Genomic DNA, 26,446 nt, shown 5'->3' with positions numbered 1-26,446 from the left:
TTTAAAAAGATTATGTATTTACCGTTAAAAAAGTATATACTTATGGTAAAAAAATTATGTGATTGTGTCCTATGTTTCTCTTAAAAAAATTGTGTGTTTCCTTTTAAAAAATTTATGTATTAACAAAAAAAAATTATGTTCACTACTTCTTATGTTTCTTTACAAAAATTTGTTTATTTGCCATAAAAATTTATATATGTATCTATTGTCAAGAAGAAATTTATGTATTTATTGTAAAAAAATTGCATGAGAAGAAGGAAAAAACGTTGAAGATGAAGAAGAAAATGCAAAAGAAGCAAAATTGAATATGAAATAATTTTAGGCCATTTTTGCTAAGATCCATGGAGGAAGATATAGTGCACTGTGTGAGAAACACAATTCCTTCTGTAGTGAGAGGAACCTAGATACCACCTCACTACTTCTTGAAGAAGAGGAGTCAAATAAAGGACAATGGATTTTTTGGTTTTTTATATTTTTTTTTTGGACAGTACAACGGATTTTGTTATTAATTCTAAAAGTTCAGTGAAACCATGGACCTTGTGCTCCATGGCCTTGTATTCATGTGCCACCAAACTAAGTTACTAACATTGTCATACTAATTTTAAATGCTTTTAGAAGTTTCAATTAAATTGTAATTTATATATTTATTTAATTTTAATTTTTTAGGATTACATATAATTATATTATATGATCGATTCAATTAATTCAATCAAGATAAATCAAAAGTCACTAAAAAAAATCAAGATAAATCAATGAGCTACTTCTTTGATATAATTGTTTTTAATTTCTCAGAGCATTTCTCAACAAATTAATGACTAATCTATCACGAATTGTAGCTCCATTAAAAAGTTTATTGCTAGTCAATAAATTGGCATGAAAAAAAATTTTATGGACAAAAAATTTAACATAAAAATTACATAATAATATTTATATTAAAATAAAATTTATAAATATAATTATTCTTTAAGTTGGTTACTAATAAGATAATAAATAAATAATTCTACATATAAAAAATATAAAATTATTTATAATGGTACTTTTTGAGTCTTGAGTGACTTGAAATATTCAATAATTGAATCAGAACTAAAATTTTCAACAATTTCTTTTTTAATATAAATAACCAAACTATTCGCGAAAAAGTCGTCCTCCATCTTGTTTTTTAATCTTGTCTTCATTATCTTCATTGCTGAAAATGATCGCTCTGTAGTAGCTGTAGAAACTGAAAAAGTTGATATTATACGAATTAATCTATCAATCAAGTAATACACTTTTAATTTTTTTATTTCTACTAAATATCTACACAATTTATGAATAGTTGACAAATTCTTTATTTCTGGAAGTTGACGAACATCAAGAATAAAATATTGAATCTAAAAAAATAAATTAATCTTTTTTTATTCAGTAAAGTTTTTATAATAGTAACTATCAACAAAAATAAAAATCTTAACAATATTAAAACTTTTATAAACATCCTTAGAAATAAGAGTAAAGTTCAAACTTAATAGATCTATTATTTAATCGTTAAATCTGCTATTCAACTCTGGTAACTTTCATCGTTTTACATATTCAGAAGAGAGATAACAATCAAAATGTTCTCTTTGTTTTAACTCGAAAAACAAAATGATCTTCTAATTTTTAAACTAATCAAATGGTTCCTTGATTTTAAACCATAAATTAAAATGATCCTTCCATTATTAATCACCAAATAAATTAACACCGTTAATTAAAATTATACGTGGCACGTTAATTTTTAAGTTGGCATATATAATAGTAGATAGAGATAATAATCAAAATAATCTTTTAATGTTAACCAATAAATCAAAATGATCCTTTCATCATATTTGCAAATAAGTCAAATTTTTTCATCTTTTAGTATGTGAAAATACAACTTATAAATCTTAAATAAGTAAATAACAATTCATGTAACCAAATTCAACATTCCATTAACAACTTTTCAAGATAAATAGCTATTTATATTCAACTTGAAGAGTTTTAGTTACAATAGAGGAGCTATGCAAATTGCAAAATAAAGTTATATCTATTACAAAAAATATATTGAATATTGTCAAATTTATCGACAGATTTAACAGTAGTTATTACTATCAGATTTAGTAGTGACTTTTGCATGGAAACAAGTTAGATTTAGTTTTTTAAATTAGTTACCATTGAATTTTATGTTCAGACACTAAATCCGACAGTAATAAGTAACATGAAATCTTATTTCAGTGGCGCCAACTTTACTCACAGATCTTCTGTGGATTCGACCAATGATATATCGTTTTAGTGAAACGCTGCGTTTATCCAATTTACTGTCAAAAGTTTCTGCTGGTAAATTCGACGATAAAATAGGAATAAAATTCAAACGGAAACTCATTCTCTCTCTTCTATCTCTCTCCTCTCGTCTTCTCTCTTTTGTCCTGAAGTTGCCGGCATCACCATCACCAGCTGGAACCTTTGCTACCGCCACCAGCTGGAGCCTCTGCTATCGCCACCACTGGACGTTGTTACCGCTAGAGTTGTCGGTCACTACTGTAGCCGTCAAGAACGCCGCTGCTGTTTGCGTTCGTGGTCATTGCTGCCTCCTGTCACCACCACGTCTCTACCATCCTGCAGCCACCATTAGAGATAATTTTGGCATATTTTTTTATTTTTTTAATTTTTAGGTGAGTTTAGGATTTTGTTAAGTAATTTATGAAATTATTTATTAAATTAGTATAATAAAGTTTATGATTAGGATTTGGTATAGTTTTTTTTTTTTAATTTTTTTGTGAATTTAGGATTTTATTTAGGTATTTTATCACATTATTGACTAAATTAGTGTAATGAAATTTGTGATTAGGGTTTGGTTTAGTTTTTTTAGTTTTTCATTTTTTTTTGTGAGTTAAGAGTTTTGTTAGGTATTTTATTATCAAATTATTGATTAAATTAGTATAATGAAGTTTGTGATTAGGATTTTTTATGTTAATTTAATGTAAATAAAAATTAAATTAAGTTAAGGTAGGTTAAGTATGGTGAGATTGAGAGTGCTCGAGCTGTTAGAAGAATTTGTTTAGTTTGTTGAATTAGTTTTACCTTGTAAATTTAATAAGTTTTTTTTTATTAGGACGGTGTTATTTTTCTTAGATCAATTGGAGTTCACTTTTTCCATATTCTATGCATCCGAGTTTCAGGTAAGTTTTTCTATCTCTAAATATAATCAATTATTTAAGTTTTATGTTTGACTTACTTTTTCTAGGATAGTATTTTAAGATGGAAGTGGGAGAAGGTCGCATAGAGGCGCCTTCTCGAAACACTTGTTTGCTAGAAAATTGTGGAGTTATAAGGGGTTGTGCACTAGAACGGTTAGGATTTGATGTGTTATTGAATTCGTGTTTGTTCTAATTTACATCTGCAGCTGTTTTCTCCATAAAAACTGTTAAATTTATTTGGTGGAGGTCTCTGAATTAAGAAAAAGTTCTGCCAAAACATTTAAAACATGTTTAGTTTGTGAGAAAACAATAACCAAATTTGGTTGGAGATTCTAATTATAGGAGACAGCCTCTCGAATTTTCTAAAAATTTTAATAAGTTGTGTAGTAAGATGAATTTCATGGTGTTTGTTGCAAGATGATTTCAAGTAATCATTTGTAGATGCATGATAGGGACAACAGTGAATTCTTTGAGGGGGTTGACGCATTCGTGGCGTATGTCTTCAACATGGAACCTTTTAGGTCTCAAGGGATATCTAGGTGTGCGTGCTATAAGTATGGGCTGACTAAGTGGTTAGGTCCTTTAGATATAACACTTTACCTCTACCATAATGGGTTCAAGGATGGGTATTGGATGTGAATGAAATACAAAAAAGTGGATGAGCAGAGAATTAACTAGTCTACCTCGAATTCAATATGGCTGGAATCGATCGACGAGGGTCTGGGTGGTTAAAGAATCAAATATGGAAGAAATGAATTGGGAGGATAATCAAGAGAGATACAACGAGATGGTATTTGATGCAATAGGTGTTACTACTACAGAAGAAGCTGAATAAGAGTCTAACCTGTATGCAAAGAACTTTTATCATCTATTAGAATCTGTCACGAAACCCTTGTACAATGAGTCTGTTCATTCAAAATTGTCTGCATATTTTAGAATGATAAGTATTAAACCTGAGTCAAATCACACCCAAGAGTCTTTTGATAAGTGAGCCACCCTTTACAACGACTTAGTACCTGTCGGGGCTAGTGGCATCCCCCGAAGCCACTATAAAGCAAAGAAGTTAGTTTCAAACTTGGGTCTAAATTTAGTAAAATTAATTGTTATTTGAATAGTTGTATGTTGTATTACAAGGAGAACGTAGATCTAACTGCTTATAGATTTTGTGATGTACCGAGATTTCAAGTCGAGAGAGAACGGATTGGTAAACGGTGGTTAAAGAGAATTTCGAACAAATAGATGCACTACTTGTCCTTAATCCCTATACTAAAACGGTTGTATGCATTGATGGATTCGGTCCTTCACATGACCTGACATAATAACAAGAGAGATGATAGTTTTATGACACATCTGTCACATAGAGATGCTTGGAAGTACTTTAATAGGGTCCACTCTACATTTGTGAGCGAGCTAGAAACGTTAGATTAGCTTTGTGCTCTGACGGGTTTGCATAAAATTCTAATTTCGGTAACGCATATTCTTGATGGCCTATAGTGGTGATTCCTTATAATCTACCTCCTGAAATATGCATGAAGGACCCATACATATTTCTAACTTGTATCATACTTGTCTAAGAAATTCAAAAACCAAAATAGATATCTTTTTGCAATTCTTGGTGGATGAGTTGATGGAGTTGTAGATTAATGGTGTAGAAACGTATGATATTTCAACCAAGATAAACTTCCAACTACATACTGTGTTGATGTGAACCATCAACGACTTTTCTGCGTATGGGATCTTACCAGGTTGGTCCACCTAAGGCAGAATATCGTGTTCTATCTGTATAGAGGATACAAAAGTATTTTGACTGATGAATAGGAGTAAGAATTTCTGGTTTAATTGTCATCAAAGGTTCCTCAATATTAATCATCTTTTTTGGCACAAGAAAGACTCATTTAGGAAGAATAGAACTGAATAAGAAGAGACACCCGTGAGATTGAGTGATTTGCAAGTTTGGCATCGTGTCAGTAGAAGCATAATTAGACTAAGTAGAATATATTTTGGACTTGCCTTATTGGAAAGACAATTTACTTCGACATTGTCTTGATGTGATGACATTGAAAAGAACATGTTTGACAATATCATGCACACGGTAATGAACGATGAGAGGATAAAGGATAACGATAAGATAAAGTTAGACTTGATAAACATTTGCAGACGGCCAGATCTGAACTTAACAAGACTTGATAACGGCCGGTGGGTTAAACCAAAGACGGTGTGGGACAAACGAATTAGAGGACTGAGATTTCCCAATGTACTCCTCTAACTTTGGTAGGTGTACAAACGTCTCACAAGGTAGGCTTGCTGGGTTGAAGAGTTATGGTTGTCATATCTTTATGGAGTCATTGCTTTCCAAGAACTTCCTACCAACATTTGAAAACCACTTATAGAAATAAGTAATTTTTTAGGAATTTATGTACCCCAAAATTTAACGTAAATGATCTCACAGTAATGGAGAAGAACATTCTAATCATACTTTGTAAGTTAGAGAGGATATTTCCTCCTTTTTGACGTCATGGAACACTTAGCAATCCACCTGTCGTATAAAGCAAGATTATGTGAGCTAGTCTAATTTAGGTGGATGTACCAATTTGAGAGAATGATTGGATTATTCAAGCGCACCGTGAAGAATATAGCTCAGATCGAGAATAGTATCTACGAAGCATTCATAACTAAAGAAACATCTGTATTTACCTCCTTTTATATTGAGTCTCATGTTGAGTCACGTAGAACAAGAGTTAGAAGTAATGATGAGAGGAGAGAATCCTCATCAGGATGACCAACGTATCTAATATTTATTTTGGAAGGAGTTGCAATGCGCGCGAATAATGACTATTAGTTAAAGAAAAAGGTAATCGATGTCGTACACTTGCTTAACTGTGACCAGGTTTTACTCTATTTGATGTGAGTTTTTAAGCTTTTGTAACTATTGCACTTAGTAAGATATTATCTTCCTCGTCTAATCAAAACTTCATTACACTGAAGTTTCTTATTTATCCTATCATAGGTTATTCCAAGAAATAAATTCTGAGGCATCATTGAACAATTTTCTTAATTGGTTCAAAGAATACGTCAGAGTACATCTAGCTGATACAATAGATTTGGAACTACTTGCACTTAGTTAGGGTCCAATGAATAAGGGCACAAGCTACCCGATATACAATGTTAATGAATATCGGTTCCATTTTTTACAACAGTCGATTGAAAAGAAAACAGATAACATCGGAGTCTGGGTTTGTGAAAATTCAAGTGGTGGATATTCTGATTGGTATGGTGTGTTGCACAATATAAGTCAATTAGAGTATTTTGGTCGCACTAGATACGAGGTGTTTGTGTTTAAATATCAATGGTATGATCCAAGTTCGCAACAAGGAACACGAAAGTACAAGGACTACAATATCACTGAAGTAAATGTGACTAGAAAATATAAGCACTATGATCCTTTTATTCTACCTCAAAATGCACGATAAGTATACTATTTGCCTTATTTGGGATCATGCAAGTCTAGTTAGGTGGTTATAGTTAAGACTACGTCAAGAGGTCGCATCGAGTCTAATGGGACAGAGAGTCAGGAACCTTTCCAAATTCATGACCCAATTCCTTTGAAAATGGTGGTTAATATTGGTGTTCTCATCACCTTTAAGTCAACTGTTATGAATGATGACATCATTGACCTCAGGGTAGATGACGACACACTACCACTAGACAACGACGATCTTCAAGATGAAGACAGGGTTGATGGAGACGAAGAAGAAGAAGACGAGTTCGATGATCAGAAAATTACCTCAAAAGAGAAGGATAATAAACCAGAGAAAAAGATGATGAATCTGAATAAGATTAATGAAAACATAATTCTATCTTATGTATTTTATTATCAAACTTTTGTTTCATGTTTACATTCTATATATTTGATATTTTACATCATATAGTAATCACTATTTTCAGATAAAATACTAATTTATTTGATGTTAATTGAGAATTGACTATCAGTTGTTAACTATCGAGATACATCATAGATTGAAAACAAAATAAAAATATTCACCCTACCTACAGAAAATTTTGGCGGTAGCGATCATTCATATTTAAAAATAAAAAAACAAAAAAAAAATATTTTTCATCGGATTTGTCTGACGATAAGGTGATGCAAAGGCTCATTTTGTGGTATTAATGTTACCATTAGATTTTTTCACCGGTAACATTACTCAGATTTTTTGCGCATAAAACATCACATTTCGATACTAAATTTGTCGTAAATTATCGGCAGATATCAAAATCCAATAATAGACATTTATTAACGAGATTTATATTGTCGGTAAACATAGTATCAACATATTTTTTTGTTTTTCCACCAATAAATCTAATGGTACTCAGGTTTATTTTTTAGTAATTCCAAGTAAAATTCAACTCTAAACATGTGTAAATAAAGCCCTATAAGCAATAAGACATGGAACAAGTGCCTAAATATCAATAAATTAGGTTTTTTTTTTGGTGGTTTAAAATTTGGGTTGGGATCAATTTTATAAAATGAGTCATTCTCGTAGTAGTTCTAGTATTAACCTCCTTAAATACCTCGGTTGAAATAGCATTTAGGAATGTTGGGAGAGAAGACCTTAGTTGAATTGGTGTCCTTTAAGGTTCCAAAAATAAAATTAAACTAAATAGATATTAGAAAAAATAAATCTTAGTAAGAAATAAGAAGGAAAAATTTTTAATTGGGCCCAAATTAAAAGATAGCTCATATTCTAATATAATCCTAGCTCACGTTCAATCTTCATAACTACTGCTGATAGTTTCTTCACCAAAGAGTATAGGGTGCTTGTACTTGTACAAAACTATTTTTACTGTCATAGTCATCAAAAGACTCATCCACATTTTTGGCAAGGATAGATTTGGAGTGAACAGTTTTGGTGGATGCAGGTTTTAATGGAGGATAATTCATCTACATTTTAATAATAGAAATAATTAAACTGACATTACTGAATCACTAAATCAATGAATCATAATACAATGTCTTACCTAAAATTGTTCAATTCCTATTAAAAAGAACTACATATTGTCCCTCCTCTATTGATGAAAAAAAAAAAAAAAAGAGGAAAAATCCTAATCATTGACTAGTGCATGAAATATTGAAATTAATAAAAGGGTAAAAAACCATAGTAAGCCAACTGGCTCAGAAAATTACGTAAATACGCCAAAGCAAAAATCGTTTCAGCAATAAGCCAGATCGTATTTTTATATAATTCGAACCAGGTTGGTTCGAACTGTATTTGGTAGTAAATCGAACCAGGTTAGTTCGAATTAGGGTTTTTTTTTGTTAGTAATTCGAACCAGCCTGGTTCGAATTAGGAATGAAGGTAATTCGAACCAAGGTGGTTCGAATTATAGAGAGAGAATGTCTGCATGTAATTCGAACCAGGCTGGTTCGAATTACACCAATCATAGTTCGAACCAGGCCGGTTCGAACTATGTGTGAGACTGACTAAGCTGTGTATCTATGGACGAGGCATATCCGAATCAGCCAAAGAGATGCGGCCTATGTCGCCAACCCGGACACAGTTGAATAAGAGAAAATAAACGCTGAACTGTTTCAAGATTCATTGATCATACAAAATGAATGTCCCAGAACACAAATTAAAAAAAAACATAGGTAAACAGACTATAACATAACAAAAAAAGTACAAACCAGGATGATACATGATTGAACTTTAAAGGAAAAAAATACATAATTAAAAAAGCCATATTCATTACTACTCACAACAATTAAACTAAAAGTCATGTGCACTAATGTAATTAATACTGACACTAACAACATGGGATATAATCTAAATAACTCTAAGACTAGCAAGATGCGCACTAATGTAGATAATGCTAACACTAACAACATGCATACTAACGGTGTCCTGTCTGAGACGAGCCTCCAACCTGTGGGCAACTACGTCGCGTGTGTCCGGGTTGGCGACATAGGCCGCACCTCTTTGGCCGATTCGGATCCGCCTCGTCCATATTCGTCCGTATCCTAGTGGATCTAGGACGACCCTCTCTGGCACGCCTCATGGCAGGGTCTGGAATCACCGTGGGCCCGTCGTAAGGTGGCCAGAAGCCCTCCGGGATGGGAGGTGTGAATCCCATCCGATACACATTGAAGACCGAGCTAATCTGATAGACGCTGTGAACGTAAGAGGTCCAGGTGACCCGTGAGTATGCACAGCACGCAAGTGCGTGCTGACACGGGAATGAAGAGCCTGGAAGTACCCGCAGTCACATGTCTGAGAGGCAAGTGATACTCTGTAAGTACCCAAGGAGAAAGAACCAGTCGGAGTAGTCTCTGCTACAGTGAACTCGGAGTTATCCCGGTCATACAGCGTCACCGTGAAGCACCTGGCCGTCTTCATGTTGGCCTCAATACACTTCACCAAATGCTGACTGAATTGTTGTCCTGTTCCCATCTGGGCCTCAGCCTCTCTCCCCTTGCGAACAAACAGTTCCGCAAGCCTACAATATGTTGCCTTCACCAGGGATGCTACAGGGAGATTTCTGACCCCCTTCAGGATAGAGTTCACACACTCGGAGATGTTCGTCGTCATGTGACCGAATCTCCGCCCCTCATCACGATGCTGATCCACAACGAGTAATCAATCCGGTTCGCCCACTCACACATCGCCGGATCTTCAGATCGCAGGATATCAAACCAGTAATCAAATTCAACCTCGGTCTTCGCATACGCCGCATTCACTAGTAGCCTCCTAGCGTCTTTGCCCTTGAAGGTTAGGGCAAAATTAGCCGCTACGTGTCGTATGCAGAATGCACGGTACGCAGATGGCGGTAGCCAACCGCCGTCAGGGGCCTCAAGCGCAGCCTTAATGCCGTTGTGCCTGTCCGATATAACCAGCAGACCGGGCTGCGGGGTCACGTGCTGTCGAGGTGTGAGAGAAAGAATGTCCAGGATTCCGCATTCACCCTCTACTAGTGCGAATGCCACAGGTAGAATGTTGGAGTTCCCATCCTGTGCAATCGCGATGAGCAACGTTCCCCCATACTTCCCATACAAATGGGTGCCGTCAATGCTGATTAGCGGCTTGCAATGACGGAATGCCTCGATGCAGGGCGGGAATGTCCAGAAAAAGTCTGTGGAAGTACGCTTGAGATTCGTCCACCTGTCCTCCAACTCGAACCGGGCTCGTCTTCAGGACCACAACACTCCCAGGCATCGTCAGCTGGACACCCAAGACCCACCTAGGCAGGTCGTTGTAGGACTCATCCCAGTCACCGTATATGAGGGCAATAGATTTCTGCTTCGCCATCCAAACCCTCCGGTAAGTCGGCCTAAAACCAAAGTGCGCTGCCGTGGCGTTCAGGAGCACCTTGATGCTCACGGATGCATCGGCCCTAACCATTGGCATAATGAAAGCTGAAATCACATGATAATCCAAACTCCTGTGGTCACTAGAGATGGATGTGGCCAGGCAAGTGTGAGGTCCATTGTACCGTTTGACCTCCCAAATGCCCTTGCGCTTCCGGAGACTCAGTCGAATCAACCATGTGCACCCATTCCCAAACTCGGAACACTTGCCCACATACCGGCGGTGATCCGACTCCACCACCTTGTACTGTACCCCTCGCCGGATGCTGTAAGTCTTCACACTTAAAAGGGCCTCATCTTTATCCTGGAATTGCTGACCAACCTGGAACTCTGTCAGACCAGTAGTCCCTTCCGCATCTCTAGCTCCGAATCCAACAGTGTGCCCTAAAACCCCCTCATGTCTCATGGCGTCCAAGTCCAAGGAGGAAAAATGTGGTGGATACTGCTGTGTGCCAGAGCTAGAACCACCTACCTCCAATGCAGGCCCAGTCGCTCCAATATCATCAGCGCTATCATCGTCAATCATATCCGGCTCGACGTCATCCTCGTCTTCATCGTCCAAAAAACCGTCTCCTACGCCAACAGGTGCAACTCCCACTAAAGTGTTCGGCAAATTTTCCCTTTCCACTACCTCGTCGCCTTCGGTGGCATTGAGGTCAACAGCGAAAGATGGGGAGGCGACATGTTGGACCACTGGTTCGTACACAGGGACGGACGAGGAAGCAACGGCAGGCCGGGAACTAGAACCTGCTGCATTCGCTATAGTGTTCGTATTCCTGTTCGAACCGCCGGAGCTGGATACAACATCAACCAGCCGGGCCAACAACTCCGGTGTCCTCACCTCCGGAAACTGCCGCCGACAGAGAAACATTACTTGCAGGTCCGCATCATTATTAATCGTGAAGCAATCATACTTCATCGTATTCTGTAGCACCGTGACTGGAATGCGATAGAAAAACTTCTTTACCCGCTTCGCACCCTCCAGACCAAGCTTCATTAGTACAGCGCTAACAAGATCATCGTAACTCGTCGTAGATGTTATGACAATACATAGAGGATTCTTATCTGTGAACTTTACTCCGGAACGAGTTTTTCTATTAACAGATCCTGTGGTGCACCAAAACAACAAAACTCTCCTCACTAGCCATCCTACTCCCTCTAATGAGAGTAACTCACGTTTGGAACCATATATATACAGTCAGTCTCACATAGTTCGAACCGGCCTGGTTCGAACTATGATTGTGTAATTCGAACCAGCCTGGTTCGAATTACATGCAGACATTCTCTCTCTATAATTCGAACCACCTTGGTTCGAATTACCTTCATTCCTAATTCGAACCAGGCTGGTTCGAATTACTAACAAAAAAAAACCCTAATTCGAACTAACCTGGTTCGATTTACTACCAAATACAGTTCGAACCAACCTGGTTCGAATTATATAAAAATACGATCTGGCTTATTGCTGAAACGATTTTTGCTTTGGCGTATTTACGTAATTTTCTGAGCCAATTGGCTTATTATGGTTTTTTACCCTTAATAAAACGACACTACAAAGGATTTTTCTTTTTTGTGTTTTTAAATGTTGTAACCCGCCAATAACATCGTTTTTAATTCTCTTTTGCCCAAGTTTTAAACTGAGTCTTTATGATCTTATGACAACTTGAAAAGTAATGTACTATATAAGATTTTTGTGAATAACGTTAATTTGATGATTGACGAAGGGATTATTTTGATTTATTAGTTACAATATAAAATTATTTTAATTAATTTAAAAATGAGAAAAAGAGAAATAGGTCTTTGATTTTTTATTTTGTAGACATTTAAATTTTTGAGAATTTAAAAAATACATTTAAGTCTCTAATCTTTTCAAAATTTAGATATATCGATCTCTCATGTTCACTTGAATATGTTAGACTCAATAGAAAAATCAAACGTGACTCCCGTTGTATTGACTTAGTTGATACGGATGCACATGTAAAAGAGTATTTAAAATTAGACAAATTAGACTCAGAGATCCATATGTCTAAATTTTAAAGAGATCAGAGACTTAAATGTATTTTTAAATTTTTAAAAATTTAAATGTTTAAAGATAAAAAAATCAGAGATCAATTTGTCATTTTCTCTTTAAAAATTAAAAAACTATTTTAATTATTGAATTAAAATCGAAAGATTATTTTGATTGTAATCTTATTTAGAAGGAGGCCCAAAAAAACCCTCAAAATTTCAACAAACAAATACAGTTGCTGGTGGATCTTTGGATCCGCTTCCACTGATTAGGAAATTCTATTTATTAAGAAAGGGTTAACTTAAAAAAAATATAATAAAATGCGTTTACTTCAATACTTCTAGACCAACATAGAGAAAAGCGTTTACTTGTAGGAACGTGCCTAAATTTTCTGTCAAAGAAGATACATCTTTTTTTTTTTTTTCTGTGCTATTACTTAGTGTGAAAGCTAGCGTAAACGGCGATCAAATATATCCCAACAAACTCCAACTAGAAGCAGCCTTCATTTCATGTGGCTGCGGGTCCTATAATAACCACTTTTGCTTCTTGTGTCATATGACCAAAATGACCCCATTCACAGAAGCAATCTTGCAGTTTGTTTTATTGATCTTAATGTAATACTTGCACTTATCTAAATATACCTAAGAGATTCTTTTAACGGAAAAAAATCGATCATCAAAAAATGAAAAAAATAAAAAATATACAATAACAATAATAATAACCTACACTTGCAAATGGATTTCGTAACAGATCCTTTAGTATATATAGTTGTCGATCATTCATAACAGCCCTTTGAGAAATTAGGGGTAAATTAGTAATAACAGAGAATCATAAATAAATCATATTATATTATTTGTAGTCTGTGTATACACTATCCAGCTAGATCCCAACCGCGTACAAGCACATAGCCGTGTCCCCGAGTTGTCAGATGACACCTGGCACCGCCCACAGCACACATCTCATCTTTGACACACGAAAAATAAACGTTAAGAAAAATAATCAGATACATTAAAAATGTACAGTAATTTATTAACTAACAAAAAATTTTTAAATAAATTTTTAATTCGTGATAAATTAATTTTTAATTTATTAAATTAAAAGATACAATAAAAAATAAAAAAATATTAAATACCTTATATAATAATCTAATTAAATTAAAAAATAATTTTTATACTATTTTTCATATATCTCGTAAGTTTCATAAAAAATATTAGAATATAAAATTTTTATATGTTATGTAATTTAAATTTATTATACCGAAGAAATCATTAAAAAAATAGTGCATTTATTATTCTTTGATAACACCGAAAAAATGAAACAAACAAATAATTACCTTTAAATAACATATAATTAAATAGTTATGTAGAACCCTTTTAACGAAAATGTAACCACCTTTTTTACGGGCTCAATATATTATTCAACTAAAAAACCTTAAAACCAAACAACTGTGTATCTTCCTAGACACACTAACGCGTCCAAAACTCCCATTAGATACTTGTATAAATATAAACAGCAGCAACGGCATCTTCCATCATCAACATTCATCACTTTGAAACTAAATTTCGCATCACCCCAATCACACTCTATAACTATCAGTCAGTCACGCTAGTGTCTGTTAAGCCGCTAGTTACTTAGTTATTACATATACATTATGCCTTTGACGAAGAAGAACAGTGATCTTTCTCACAGAGCATGGAAGCTGTTGAGGGTTTCATTGCTATGGGCTCGTAAAGGGGGCGTGTTCAAGCGCAGGCTTGCGATGGAGCTGCGTCTTGTGCCCAAGTACTTGAAGCGCCTCGGCCACACAACAACATCTTCATCACAAAGCAATCAAATTCATTACTTTGAGCGTGAGCTCTCATTTGATAAGACTCCAATCTTCCATGTCAAGATGTACCGTCCTAATTCCTCCATGCGCTTCCTTCACTTGCCTCACATCCCATGTATAAATCCTCACGTTGATTTCGACTACGACTTTGAAGATGACAATGCCGACCACGACATAATTGGATACCACAATAATCATCAAGAAGAATGGAAAGAAGATGGAGAAGAACAAGAAGAAGGGATTGATAAGAGAGCTGAGGAGTTCATTGCTAAGTTCTACGAGCAAATGAAGCTTCAGCGACAGATTTCTTATCTACAATACAATGGGACACCAAACAGAGACACTACTACTTGTTGAGAATTTCCATTTTCTGTCACAATATGCAGTTCTTTTATTATTTGATTATTTCCCATCACTTAAATTTTTTGAAGCCACGGCTAATGGTAGAAAGTTTTGGATCTTGAAAAGTATGAGACATGAGTAGTTGAGAACTATTGCGAGATGTTTGTAGATACTGGGAGGTATTACTATTTTTGTATTCTTGTATTTACATTTTTTTTCTTAGTTATATCAATAAAACACTGCGGGTTAATTAATATACTAATCATTGTAGAATAAAGAGTGTGAACCGGTGTAATATAATTGCTACATGTTATGATGACACATTTCAGTCGTTTATCTTAAAAGAACATTAATAGTGTACACTTTTTCTTATATGTTTTTCATTTTCAGTATTAAAAATTATTAAATATTTACGGTGCAAAAAGTATTTTTCATTAATATATTCACCAATTCTTATTTTCATCTCATTTTATCATTTTTCTTTATAAAATTCTAAAAACAAAAAACATCCTCAAAACAAAAAAAAAAAATACAAGCGCAAATCACCCTAAGATTTTTACTCTTCTTCTATACAAATTTAAAGTATGTAAAAGAAAAATTTGGAAGGTGTGTTATTTAATTTCACAATTTTATTATCCTTAAGTATTAAGAATAAAAAATTGATAATATAATAATTAGTAGGAAGAAAAGATAAATACCCCTTAACTTCGAGAAACGTTAAAAAGACACACCTGAAAAGTTTTGAAAGGCTAAGAAAAACCTCAAAATTCTCGCTCTCCAAATATGTTTAACTTGTGAATATGTTTAACCCTTCAAAACATTTTTCTTCTCTTCAAAAATCAAACTCGTAAACACTATCAAGACCAACGTACAACCAAAAAAAGTCGAGAGTAGAGAGTAGGAACTAAATTTTAAAGCTACAATCGGATCGACGTATTTTTTCATAGTTTGATATGGGCAAACAGGACCAAAGTGCAATAATTGTTCCTAAGTAAAAGTACAGCAATTGCATCGGCCAGTGTTATTTTGCAATGTTTTGAATTGCTTCGTTGGAAAATTTTTAAAACGTTTACGCATCGTGACCCGTGACTATGTATTTAAACCTCAAATAAAACATTAGAACAAGTAGATAACAAATCCAAAACAAAAATTGCTTATATCACCTCTTGGTTCTCCTACATACATTTCTTGGGGGGAAAAATAACCAGAGAGGCGAACTTACATGAAAATCATCACGTTTGGGGTGTGGTAAACTCAACATGGAAACAATTTCAAAGAATAAAAGATAAGCCAGTATGGTCTGGAAATGTAAAGGTTAATGATCAGCTTTCAAATGTAAAGTAACTTCTTCAGTGTAGCAAAAGAATGAGCTCTGCTTCAGACCTCGATTATGCATATCGAATAACCATCAATATTTTTTGTAGTCTGCATGGAAGGTTGAAAATGATGACAAGAATGTAATGTGTAATCTTAGGAAGACATGAAAATTCAAATTTTAGTTGTAACAAGTTGTAACCATGACGTACTGGTATTTGCAAGGAAAGAACCCTCGGAAGCACACTACGAAGTTACTGTTAAGTATACACGACTAAAATGGCACCCAAAAGATTTTTGTCACCAACAAAATAATCCCCTAAATGATTGAAACTAGTCCATGGCCTTCAAAAGATATCTACTGTTTGACAAAATAATCTCCAAAAGAATAAAACCACCTTGTGACTCCTAAAAAGTGATTTAAGGTTAATTAGGGTTTATCATTCACATATTGTTGAGATACCAGTCAACATGAAAAATAGACCCTGACAATAACGAAAATGGATGAGTTCATGATTAAGCTATTTCGTCAACTAATTACCCTCTATTAATATAGCTGCCATGCTTCAAGCATCGGATATACTAGTATTTGCAACCACCTTTAAGCATCCTACCATAAGTTTTATTAATTTAAATTCAAAAGATTATGTCAGTTTTGATGGCAAACTAATGAATTTGTATTGGCAAATAATATTAGTCTGCATCTAATGCGCATGAAAATGAGATGAACACCAAAAGGGCACTGAAATATTCTTGCCCCATCAAAATTGATTCCAAAAGAAAGAAACTACAAAAAAATTCCCAAAAGATATAGGATGCTTGTCAAAAAGGTTCAATCATGAATAAATTCCGTGTTTGTTTAATAATAATTTGGTGCATTCTAGTATGCCTATATTACAGTGGCTATGGTGTTTCAAAAAGTGTTGTTAAAATTAAAATAATATTTTTTATTATTTAACAATGCTTTTTAAAGAGGTTGCTAAAAAAAAGTGAAATCAAAATGTTATAAAAAACGTGACTTTAATTTAAACAGCACTTACATAGCCACCTTAGCTACTATAAGCATAGACATACTACCTAATAATTTACTCATGGTTTAACTATTATTTTGGCAAATGACAAATATCTTTTGGGGGAGAATTTTGTTCTTTCTTTCTTATGGTCCTTTTTATAAGCGCTAGAACTTTTCAGAATCCATATCGGTGCTTAACCCATATGACTACCAACCTACAGAAGCATGCGCAGCTGCTCATGGCACGCATACTCTACTTCAGGTTTACCCCATCTTATTCAGTTCCTATGCTCTACCCTCTTAAGCAATTGTCTTTTTCTTTTTTTCTCTTTCGAGAACTTTACCTTAGAATGTCATGATCGGAATTGGGTCCTATAGTACCAAATAGTACATTAACTTCCATTCTGACGTCTACTAACATATGCTTCCAACTTCCCGGTTGCTGCCAATATGAGACCTACAAGGGAAGCAGCAGAAGATACTTAACATAGTATAGACAGATGTAAGAAACTTTCAAACAGGACATGAAGATGGTTAAAAGAAAGTTAAATGACATACGGACTTTAGGTTGCGTTCGGATTTTGTCTGGGAAAAAAAAGAAATGAAGAGACAGAGACAAAGGACAAAAAATAGATATTTTATGTTCCCACTTTTAAGAACTTAAGAAGTATAGAAAATATAAGAATTTTCTGTATCTAGGACAAAATAATTGTGTCTCCATTTTTGTCTCCACAACCAAACGAATTTCTGTATCTACTGCTTTTATATTTCTATATGTAACCACTGCCCCGTCTTTATTTTCACATTTCAAAAAAATTCAAGTATCAATTCAAATGAGAATGCAATAAGTATTTTTAGGCTTAAATAAGATTATGTAATATAACTATATAAGGGACTCCGGAAATTATCCTTGACAAGGTATACTAGGCGAAAGGTTAATGTATTATCCGCATGTCACACAAGCTAATATTAATGGTTTCTTGGCTCCTGGTTTATGCCTCATGAGTTGTAAGTTATGAAAAGACAATTCTGAGAGTGGCCACTACCTAGAAACAAAGCAGAGGGTCTTGCTGGCCGGGATTTGAATTCTGGATGAAATTGCACACCTACATAGTATGGATGACTTGGAAGCTCTAAGATCTGTGCCAAAGAAAATATATAAAAATCCAGAAATTATTATAAAAAATGATAAAATAAATGAATTCTGTGTAGGAATAACAAATAGATCTGTATCCAATTCCACTTTGGTTCTAGTAAATATTGTTTTGCCTCAAAACATTTCTCAGCCATAAAACTAACCTCCATCCGATTTCCTGTTTCATCCTTCCCAACAAATTTCAGTCCAGCTTCTTCTAAAGTTCTGATAACATCTGGATTGACCTGCATAATGTTAATGCAAAATTACAAGAGTTGTACTACATGTGTCTCTTGCAATCACCAAAAAAAAAAGGTACAAGGCCAAACCTCATATCTGTGCCGATGCCGTTCATCAACATATGCTGAATTGCCATACCTAGAAAACAGCAGCAAGCATAGTGAGTGCTGACAACGCATTCCAATCATATAATTTTTATAGCAGTTATTAAGGAAACCATAAATAACGCTGTCACTAGATATTCAAAGCCAGGCTATAGTCTTGCAGATGCTACACATGCTCCTATGGTAAAGGTAGCAAGAAGGGAGGAAGGATTTGTGTGTTTGGTGGGCGGACTGGTTAATCAATGTGAGCTACTCCTTCCCTGTCATCACTGACTAGGGTATAACCAAATCGTGCCCTTTGAAACTAGAGCAATGCTGAGAATTCTAAACAGGCCCTAAAATTCAACATCAAACTAAATGATGATTATCAATATCAACAACCACATTACTTATAGGCGTACTCCAGAAACACCACTGGCCCAAAGCAAGGAGTTCGAGATATTAACATACAATGATACCACCACAAAAGCTATATAATGGGAAATACAGCATACGAAAATGGTATCAATTTAGGTAAGAATGTACGCAAACTGCTATAACGTATTTCTGTATCAACTGTACCTAGTTAATATATAGTACTATGGGTTTTCAAGGCTCCCAGCCTCCTCTATTATGATTCTATTTCTAACTGCCCAAAATAGTCTCCTCACCTCTCCAATAACAGAATACATCTCTTGCTTTGCCGGGTTGGCAAATTAGTTACAAGAACCAACCAAACCAGTGATACGCTCAAGTAGAATTATGTATACACCTGGTTTATAAGTTATAACTGAATAGGTTCGTAATAGAAAAGATAACTAACTAAAGGGCAGCTACATCTAGATATTTGTTATTTATTCAACTATCACTTAAATAATAAAACATGACCAGATAGCTACTTCACATACAGCTTAGAAGTAATACAATCAGGTGTCTGTAGAAGTGTTCTTCGAGATCCAAGCCTCATGGTACTGCCCATATGTGTCCGTGAACCCTGTTTATAAGAAGAAAATGGAAAATAAATGTCAAATATAGTGGTGGTTGGGGTGGGGGGAAGGTAGGGTGAGGGGGTCAGAAATGCATACTTCTGGCATGAAAATCACTACGGGGTTTGGTGTTTGGGCATCAAACTCTACGCTGTTTGCTCTTTCCAGGCCCAAAACCTAAGATAGAATGTCAAGTTATACAGCAACAAAAGCATACAGTTCTAAAGCAAAACAGAAATGATACTTACGGATCTAGCAAATTCGATAACAGAAATTTGCATTCCCAAGCAAATGCCCAGGTAAGGAACATTGTTCTCTCTGGCATATTTGGCAGCCAGCATCATACCTTTGACACCACGATCTCCAAAACCCCCGGGAACCAAGACACAATTTGCCCTCTGCAAGTGACAATTTTCCAACAATGACTGAGTATGTGACTACTGATTCAAGTGCAACATATTTGTTTATGAATCCAATTTCAAAGATGGTCTGACAATTCCATTGATAGTCTCAAATAACAAACAGGTATCAACAAAGTGCTATATCTAGCAACATTAATAAGGTAAAAAAAAAAAAAAAATCCCCAAGCATCTACCATGGTACTCCAAATATAATTAATTACATTCCATAAACTGCATGTGCTACAGTACACATACCTTGAGAGTCTCCCACGCAGTAGCATATGCTTGTGGTGTCTGAACAAGTAATGACAAAATAAAGTAATTGTTGTTATGTTCACAATGACAAATAACCAAATTTCTTGAGAAGCAATTTGAAAGGAACTATTACAGATTTAGCACTGTCATCTTCAAGGTCAGAAGCTGCAATCCAGTCAATTGATGGCCTCAATGACAATGCAACACAAGCATGCAGAAGGGCCTGAAGACACAACAAACATTGAAAACATAGTTAGATCCTTTGAGAGAGAGAGAGAGAGAGAGAGAGAGAGAGAGAGAGAGAGAGAGAGGGGGAAAAGAAAAAAAAAAAAAAGAGGGGGGGGGGGGGGGGGGGGGGACAAAACAGAACTAGTGTATTCCATTGTGATAATAGCAACAAGCCACTCCCTATTATTGAGTTATAGTCCATCTCTGGAAAAAAGCAACAGCTAATTACCTTACCAAGACAAAATATAAGTGAGTTGATGATCTATATAACAATGCTTACACTTGATGTGGAACAACAGAATAGACAATGTACCCAGAAAGGGTGAGAAATAAAAACAGGAATTAAACAATTAAAAACAACAGTTGTGTAAGAATGTCCAAATTTTTACTAGCAGACAAGGGCATCAGATTTATAGAAAGAGCAAGACTCAGTAAAACTATAGACAAAAATTTGAATGTAATTACCAGGTAGTCTATAAATTCCTCAGCCTCATTTTCTAAACTATGCTGACAGCTAAATATAAATATACCAAATAATCTTTGCTCAAATTCTCCATCAAATACACTTCATCCAGATCTTAATGTATAAACATAAGTAAAAGTATAAAACGCACCTTTATAACAGATAAATATGAGTCTGTTAGACCAACATACTTTCCCACCATCGCAATCCTCACCTGTAAATGTCAAATAGGCTCTAAAACACTGAACAATATATTATAATAACATTAGGTAAATCAACAGCAAAGTAAACATATTGTACTAACAGAATCAGTAATATTATCATATGTCTCAGCCATCTTTGTCCATTGCTGTAAAGCAGGAGATGTAGCCTTTCTGAAAAACAATTATGATGGTGAATTAGATTGAAGTTTCCTGTTATTATTATCTTCCTTTAAAGCCAAAAAACAGATAATGACATATCCACCATGTAGTGCCCAAACATAATCAACTATATTGAGAGAGACGAATATATCCTGCTGTCTCATACTCCAGTCATGTTGTATAATCTGGAAATGCATTTAGTTATGTTAGATTAGAGTTAATTTTACTGTAGCATGGGCACCGCTCATGCTAGAGTAGTTACAGGAATAAAGCAGCAATGTAATACTTTATGAAAGGGTTGACTTTGATATCTCCGAAGGAATTTATCAATTGATTTTAAAGTAAAATAAGTTTTCTTCTCTTTCCCTTGGCTGTTTAGAAAACCACGAACTGAAGAGGGCTAAGTCCATTCCACTTCAGCTATAATGGCATTTGCTGCAAGAGTTCTTGGACTTTCAAAAGTTAGAGAGGTAGCTAACAGAACATTACTTGGACTTTCAAAAGCTAGAGAGGTAGCTAATAGAAAATAATGCTTACACAAGAAGACAAATTGCACAGTCACAAACGAAATCTTATGCAAAGATCCCAAATGGCCCCAAGATATATAGACCCACTATCTATTGGACTACTTTCATAAAATTATAGCGTGAATACTATTGCATGTAGTATACAGCTAGGATTAACAGTGAATATCTTTTTCATTGAGAGAGAGAGACTGCAGGCATGGGGTGAGGTTGGGTGGACAAATGGGCTAAGAATGTTAGTTTTCTTCATTTTTCCGGATGGGAAAGTGGAAAACAGCCATTTCTAGACTGCTACATATTTTATGACACGGATTTTATCCTACCATAAGTTGCATCCATGACAACATTCACAAGTAAAACTGTTTATCTTTCTGCAGTGATAGAAACTAAATAAATAACTCACTCCAGTAAGTTCAGCTGCTGCAGAATTGAATGGTGAGCATTTTGGTTCTGAAAATAGAAGCCAATCAAAAAGAAAAACATTACACAAAACAAATCAAGACAGTCCAGCTACAACCGAACCAATACTTAGCTGGAAACCCACCCTAAGTAATAGGGGAATATGCCAAATATTCGGTACATCATGGATATTCAGTATATTTTCAACCTGCAAGGGAACATGCAGAAGATATGCATCAATATCTGATGCAGTGAAGCATTATTCAGATAATAGCCAAGCTATGTTCACCAACAACTTACTGGAACATGGCAAAACTGTGAGAGTTTATCCTTTGTATTTTGCAGAAGAGGCTGCCATATTGAGTAACAGGTTTTCAGCAACAAATATAGCCAAAATAACACCAAAGACACAAACGTCAAAATAGAAGGATTCCGGAAAACACTGGGAATTTCCTACAACTTAAGGAAATTCAAGTAACCTCCATGTTTTCCCAAATCTAGAATTAATTAAGAAAGAACTACTTTTTACCATCATATTTCCTACTACTTTTTCCTACATCACGAAAGCCATATCCAGATAAGCTAATAAGTAGCTTGAGAAATAGCGCTATACTTGAAATTGTAAGAAAATTGAAGAAGTGTATGTGTTTCGGATGATTAAACTGTACATTACACTATATATTGACACCTGGTGAATATTTCCTAAAATACCAACACTCAGTTTCTCTGCAAACATATTTACCCTATCGGCTTAAAATTGTAAAGAAATTTAAATGCTCTATCGGATTCATAATTTCTAAGGTATTTACAACCAATAATTTTGGAAACCAAAGTCTAAGGGTCAATAACAGAGCATGTGCCCTTGTATATGTATAATGATTGTAGTAGAAGTTGGACAGAACTCAAATGAAAATGTTAGCAAAAATTTTCATCCCCTGAATATTATATTACTTATTTGGTGAAATACTAGTATGAGCATATTTTCTAGTATCTCTGAATATAAAACATGCACGAATAAAAGGTCAATAAATTTCAATAATGCATCTAAATTCCATTATTACTAAGATGGAGAATCAAACATTATTACTCTAGAATTAGAAGGAGGAATAACTCTGCTCCACAAAGGTTCAACATTAAACTATTAAGGTCAAACATAATTCAGTTAAGATGAAAAATACAGCAAAGAAAATATTTATCATTTATATTCAATGCTCAAAGTAGAATCTGAATTTTATAACAAACGTTTATACCATTAAAAGAGATCAGAAAGCATTTTTTATGTACGCTATCTATAAGACTCTAGCAAACAATTGTTACATAGAGTAAGACTTTTGAAATACAACCAGGTACCAAAATATGGAATGACATACCTCTGCAGAGCGACATGCTAAGAGATGAGGGGTCAGGCCTAATGCTCTAAGTTCCCTGACACTGTGTTGTGTAGGCTTTGTTTTCTGGAATTAGGATATTGTACACAATAAATGAGAAAGAAATCTGTTTTAAATAAAAGTATGCAACAGTAGTCCACAAATAACTAAGTATTACTTGCTCTCCCACTACACCCAAAACCGGTATCAGGCTAACATGGATGAGGCAGAAGTTGTCAGGCCCTGAGAAAGAATATTGAGAAAAATGCAAGAGATGTATTATATGACAAGATACATACACTTCATAGCCACGTAGAGAAAAAGTTTTTTTATAAAAAAAAGAATCATATCAATTAATGACTTCACTGAACCACACAATAGCATTATGCATAATAAATTAATGATGCAGTGATGCAACACCATTATACATAACTGGAACAATGATATAGCATGTAAATAAAAGAATCATGCAGCAAATTGCCCTGAAAAAGAAATGTCCACACACTGAAGTTATCAAATACGTTTTAAACCCCTGCCAAGATTATATGAATTGCACAAGAGGTAACCATAGAAGTTTATATAACTAAGGAATCATTGAAAATGCTTTTTCTCAATAGAAAATTGAAAATGCTTCTCACCATAGAATAATAAGCCAATGATAAAATTAAATTAATCAATAATTTCCACAAAACCAAAAAAAAAAGGCAGTGAATAGTATGAAAATATATCGAGTAACGTTATTCTAAAATCATAAACATGCTAATCTAGTGTCATACCCACTGAAAAAGACAACTGCCTTAGAGCCTCAATAAATGGCATAGATTCAATGTCCCCTGCATAAAGAAAAACAGACTCCTCCTTTATCAACTGTAGTGGATATTGCCGCATAAACAGAATCATATTTAATTTAAAGAAAAAAAAAAGGAGGTGGGGGAAGAAAAAACTTACCAACTGTACCACCCAGCTCAATCACACAAACATCTGCCGGCCCTTCCTGCCCATCGACCGGAATTGCGGCAACTGATTGAACCCAATCCTTAATGGCATCAGTGATATGTGGAACAACCTGTTTCAAAACACCATGAAACTCAATAAGAGTCGACATGCAGCCCTGCAAGCAAAACAAACAAGTAACGACAAATATATAACTAAAAATCACCTGAACAGTTTTTCCAAGATAATCTCCTCTACGTTCCTTCTCAAGAACAGACTGATCAAAACAAAAAAGCGTTAAACCACAAAAATAATATATAAAAAAAAAAGAAGAAGATAAAATCAATTTCCACAGAACAATTACTTCCACAAGCACCTGGTATATTTTCCCCGTGGTGATGTTGTTATCCTTCGTAAGCGTAACATCCAAGAAGCGCTCGTAATTTCCCAAATCCAAATCCACCTTTAATTAATTTTTTTTTCAATTTTCCAAGTCAAACCAAAAACGACTAAAATAAAGTAATTTTCCAACGGCACAGCAACTACAAGACATGCAAATTCAAATTCAAATTAATAAAAGAAAGAAGAATAGAAACCTCTCCTCCATCGTCGAGAACAAAAACCTCTCCATGCTCAAAGGGAGACATGGTGCCAGCGTCAATATTCAAGTACGGATCTGCATACAATAATAATAAAAATGAATAAATAAAAAACAGAATGTTTTTAAGTGGAAAGAAAAAGAAGCATTGATGAGAGAGAGAAAGAGAGAGAGGTGTAACCAATTTTGATGGAAGTTACGCGGAGGCCGCACGCTTTGAGAACCACTCCTATGCTGCTTGCTGTGACGCCTTTCCCAAGGCCACTAACGACTCCTCCACTGATCAAAACGTACTTCATTTTTTGTTTGTGTTTGTGAAATGGTTAGTTAGTTAGTTGGTTGGTTATGTTTATGTGAGTTGGTTAGATATGGGGTGGTAGAAGAGGCTTTCTTTGTTAATGTGTAGGCGCAAAGCTATATGATGGAGGCCGAAGCTGAAGCTGAAGCTGAAGCTAAAAAGGTAGCAGTCACTTTCCGAATGCAATTTTAAAAAGAGAAAACCTAGAAAGAGAAAAAAAAAAGGAAAAAGAAAAATGGTGTGTAAACCTCAGGCTCAGGTACTCGACTAACTCGATCAACACTTCGACAATTTTCCTTCTTACGCAAATCCCAAATTCGAGCAAATTTAAAATCCCTAACTATAGAAATTAGAGTATATACCTAAATAAATTCTTAAAAAATTTTGTATCATAAGTTTTTGTCTATAAAAAAAATTTATTATATTCTTAAATTTTATAAAAATAAGACATATAAATTCCTACATTAATTAGATTTATTATTTTTATTCGGATAAATAAATTCTTAAAAATGTGACGAAATGATTTATATATCTTATTTTTATAAAGTTCAAAAATCTCAACATAATAACATTTTTTTTAAGACCAAAACATTCGATGTAAAATTTCTAAATGACCTATTTAAATATATACTCACAGAAATTATGTAGTGAAATAAATTATTGGGACTTATAATTTAACAGAATTTTTTTCCGAAAAGAGAGATAAACTAGTGATTTTTACTTATAAGATCTATTTATTTATTTAATATCTACATAATTAAAAAATAATTACAAATTTATTACTATATTATTATTATTATTATTATTATTATTATTATTATTATTATTATTATTATTCCTTTCACGTAATATACTTTAGTTTTTCTAATTTTCAATATTAAAATATAAATTAAAAGTATTTAATTATCCCAATTTATGTAAATGGATAAATATAAATTTAAACTACATTTTTTTGAATATCATTGATGTTGTGATATATTTTACCTTAGTAATATGGTGAACACTCACATATAATTATCTTTATATTAAATTAAGAATTGAAAACAACTGCATGTGAGTTTTCACTTACTAACATATAATAATTTTATGTGTTTATTATGTAGCAATAGATTTCTTTTATAACTT

The 26,446-nt window shown here is 34.3% G+C and overlaps 3 protein-coding genes across 3 annotated transcripts; 1 reads left to right on the top strand and 2 right to left on the bottom strand.

Annotated features, from left to right (window-relative positions):
- Nucleotides 1–9,768: 9,768 nt before the first annotated feature.
- On the bottom strand, nt 9,769–11,545 carry LOC130949201 (uncharacterized). The gene is made up of 2 exons (XM_057877990.1): nt 10,422–11,545; nt 9,769–10,369 (listed from the first exon to the last, which is right to left on the bottom strand). The coding sequence occupies exons 1-2, from the start codon at nt 11,543–11,545 to the stop codon at nt 9,769–9,771; spliced, it is 1,725 nt and encodes a 574-aa protein (XP_057733973.1).
- Nucleotides 11,546–14,087: 2,542 nt separating this feature from the next.
- LOC130948713 (uncharacterized) lies at nt 14,088–14,979 on the top strand. The gene has a single exon (XM_057877557.1). It carries the CDS (start codon nt 14,205–14,207, stop codon nt 14,736–14,738), a length of 534 nt encoding a protein of 177 aa, XP_057733540.1. The 5' UTR covers nt 14,088–14,204; the 3' UTR covers nt 14,739–14,979.
- Nucleotides 14,980–15,539: 560 nt separating this feature from the next.
- On the bottom strand, nt 15,540–25,494 carry LOC130948712 (uncharacterized). Its single transcript, XM_057877556.1, has 23 exons — nt 25,205–25,494; nt 25,022–25,101; nt 24,802–24,888; nt 24,652–24,702; nt 24,441–24,558; nt 24,269–24,325; nt 23,671–23,735; nt 23,496–23,579; nt 22,426–22,476; nt 22,271–22,333; nt 22,130–22,176; nt 21,145–21,214; nt 20,992–21,054; nt 20,283–20,372; nt 20,150–20,188; nt 19,742–19,891; nt 19,593–19,670; nt 19,416–19,501; nt 18,514–18,562; nt 18,349–18,429; nt 18,096–18,189; nt 17,394–17,506; nt 15,540–16,148 (listed from the first exon to the last, which is right to left on the bottom strand). Exons 1-22 carry the CDS (start codon nt 25,320–25,322, stop codon nt 17,442–17,444), a joined length of 1,686 nt encoding a protein of 561 aa, XP_057733539.1. The 5' UTR covers nt 25,323–25,494; the 3' UTR covers nt 15,540–16,148; nt 17,394–17,441.
- Between the last annotated feature and the right edge of the window lie 952 nt (nt 25,495–26,446).

This window comes from Arachis stenosperma, chromosome 9 (assembly GCF_014773155.1).
Source record: "Arachis stenosperma cultivar V10309 chromosome 9, arast.V10309.gnm1.PFL2, whole genome shotgun sequence".
NCBI lineage: Eukaryota > Viridiplantae > Streptophyta > Magnoliopsida > Fabales > Fabaceae > Arachis > Arachis stenosperma.
The sequence above is the reverse complement of the archived record's forward strand: the minus strand, read 5'-3'. Positions and strand labels throughout refer to the sequence as shown.

Coding starts and splice junctions, on each gene's coding strand:
- LOC130949201 (XM_057877990.1), bottom strand. CDS start 11,545: ATGAAGCTTGGTCTGGAGGGTGCGAAGCGGGTAAAGAAGTTTTTCTAT. Junction 10,370..10,421: donor TCCTACAACGACCTGCCTAG/GTGGGTCTTGGG, acceptor GTGGTCCTGAAG/ACGAGCCCGGTTCGAGTTGG.
- LOC130948712 (XM_057877556.1), bottom strand. CDS start 25,322: ATGAAGTACGTTTTGATCAGTGGAGGAGTCGTTAGTGGCCTTGGGAAA. Junction 19,892..20,149: donor CTGCGTGGGAGACTCTCAAG/GTATGTGTACTG, acceptor TGTCACTTGCAG/AGGGCAAATTGTGTCTTGGT. Junction 17,507..18,095: donor ACCCTCTGCTTTGTTTCTAG/GTAGTGGCCACT, acceptor CTTCCCTTGTAG/GTCTCATATTGGCAGCAACC.
- LOC130948713 (XM_057877557.1), top strand. CDS start 14,205: ATGCCTTTGACGAAGAAGAACAGTGATCTTTCTCACAGAGCATGGAAG.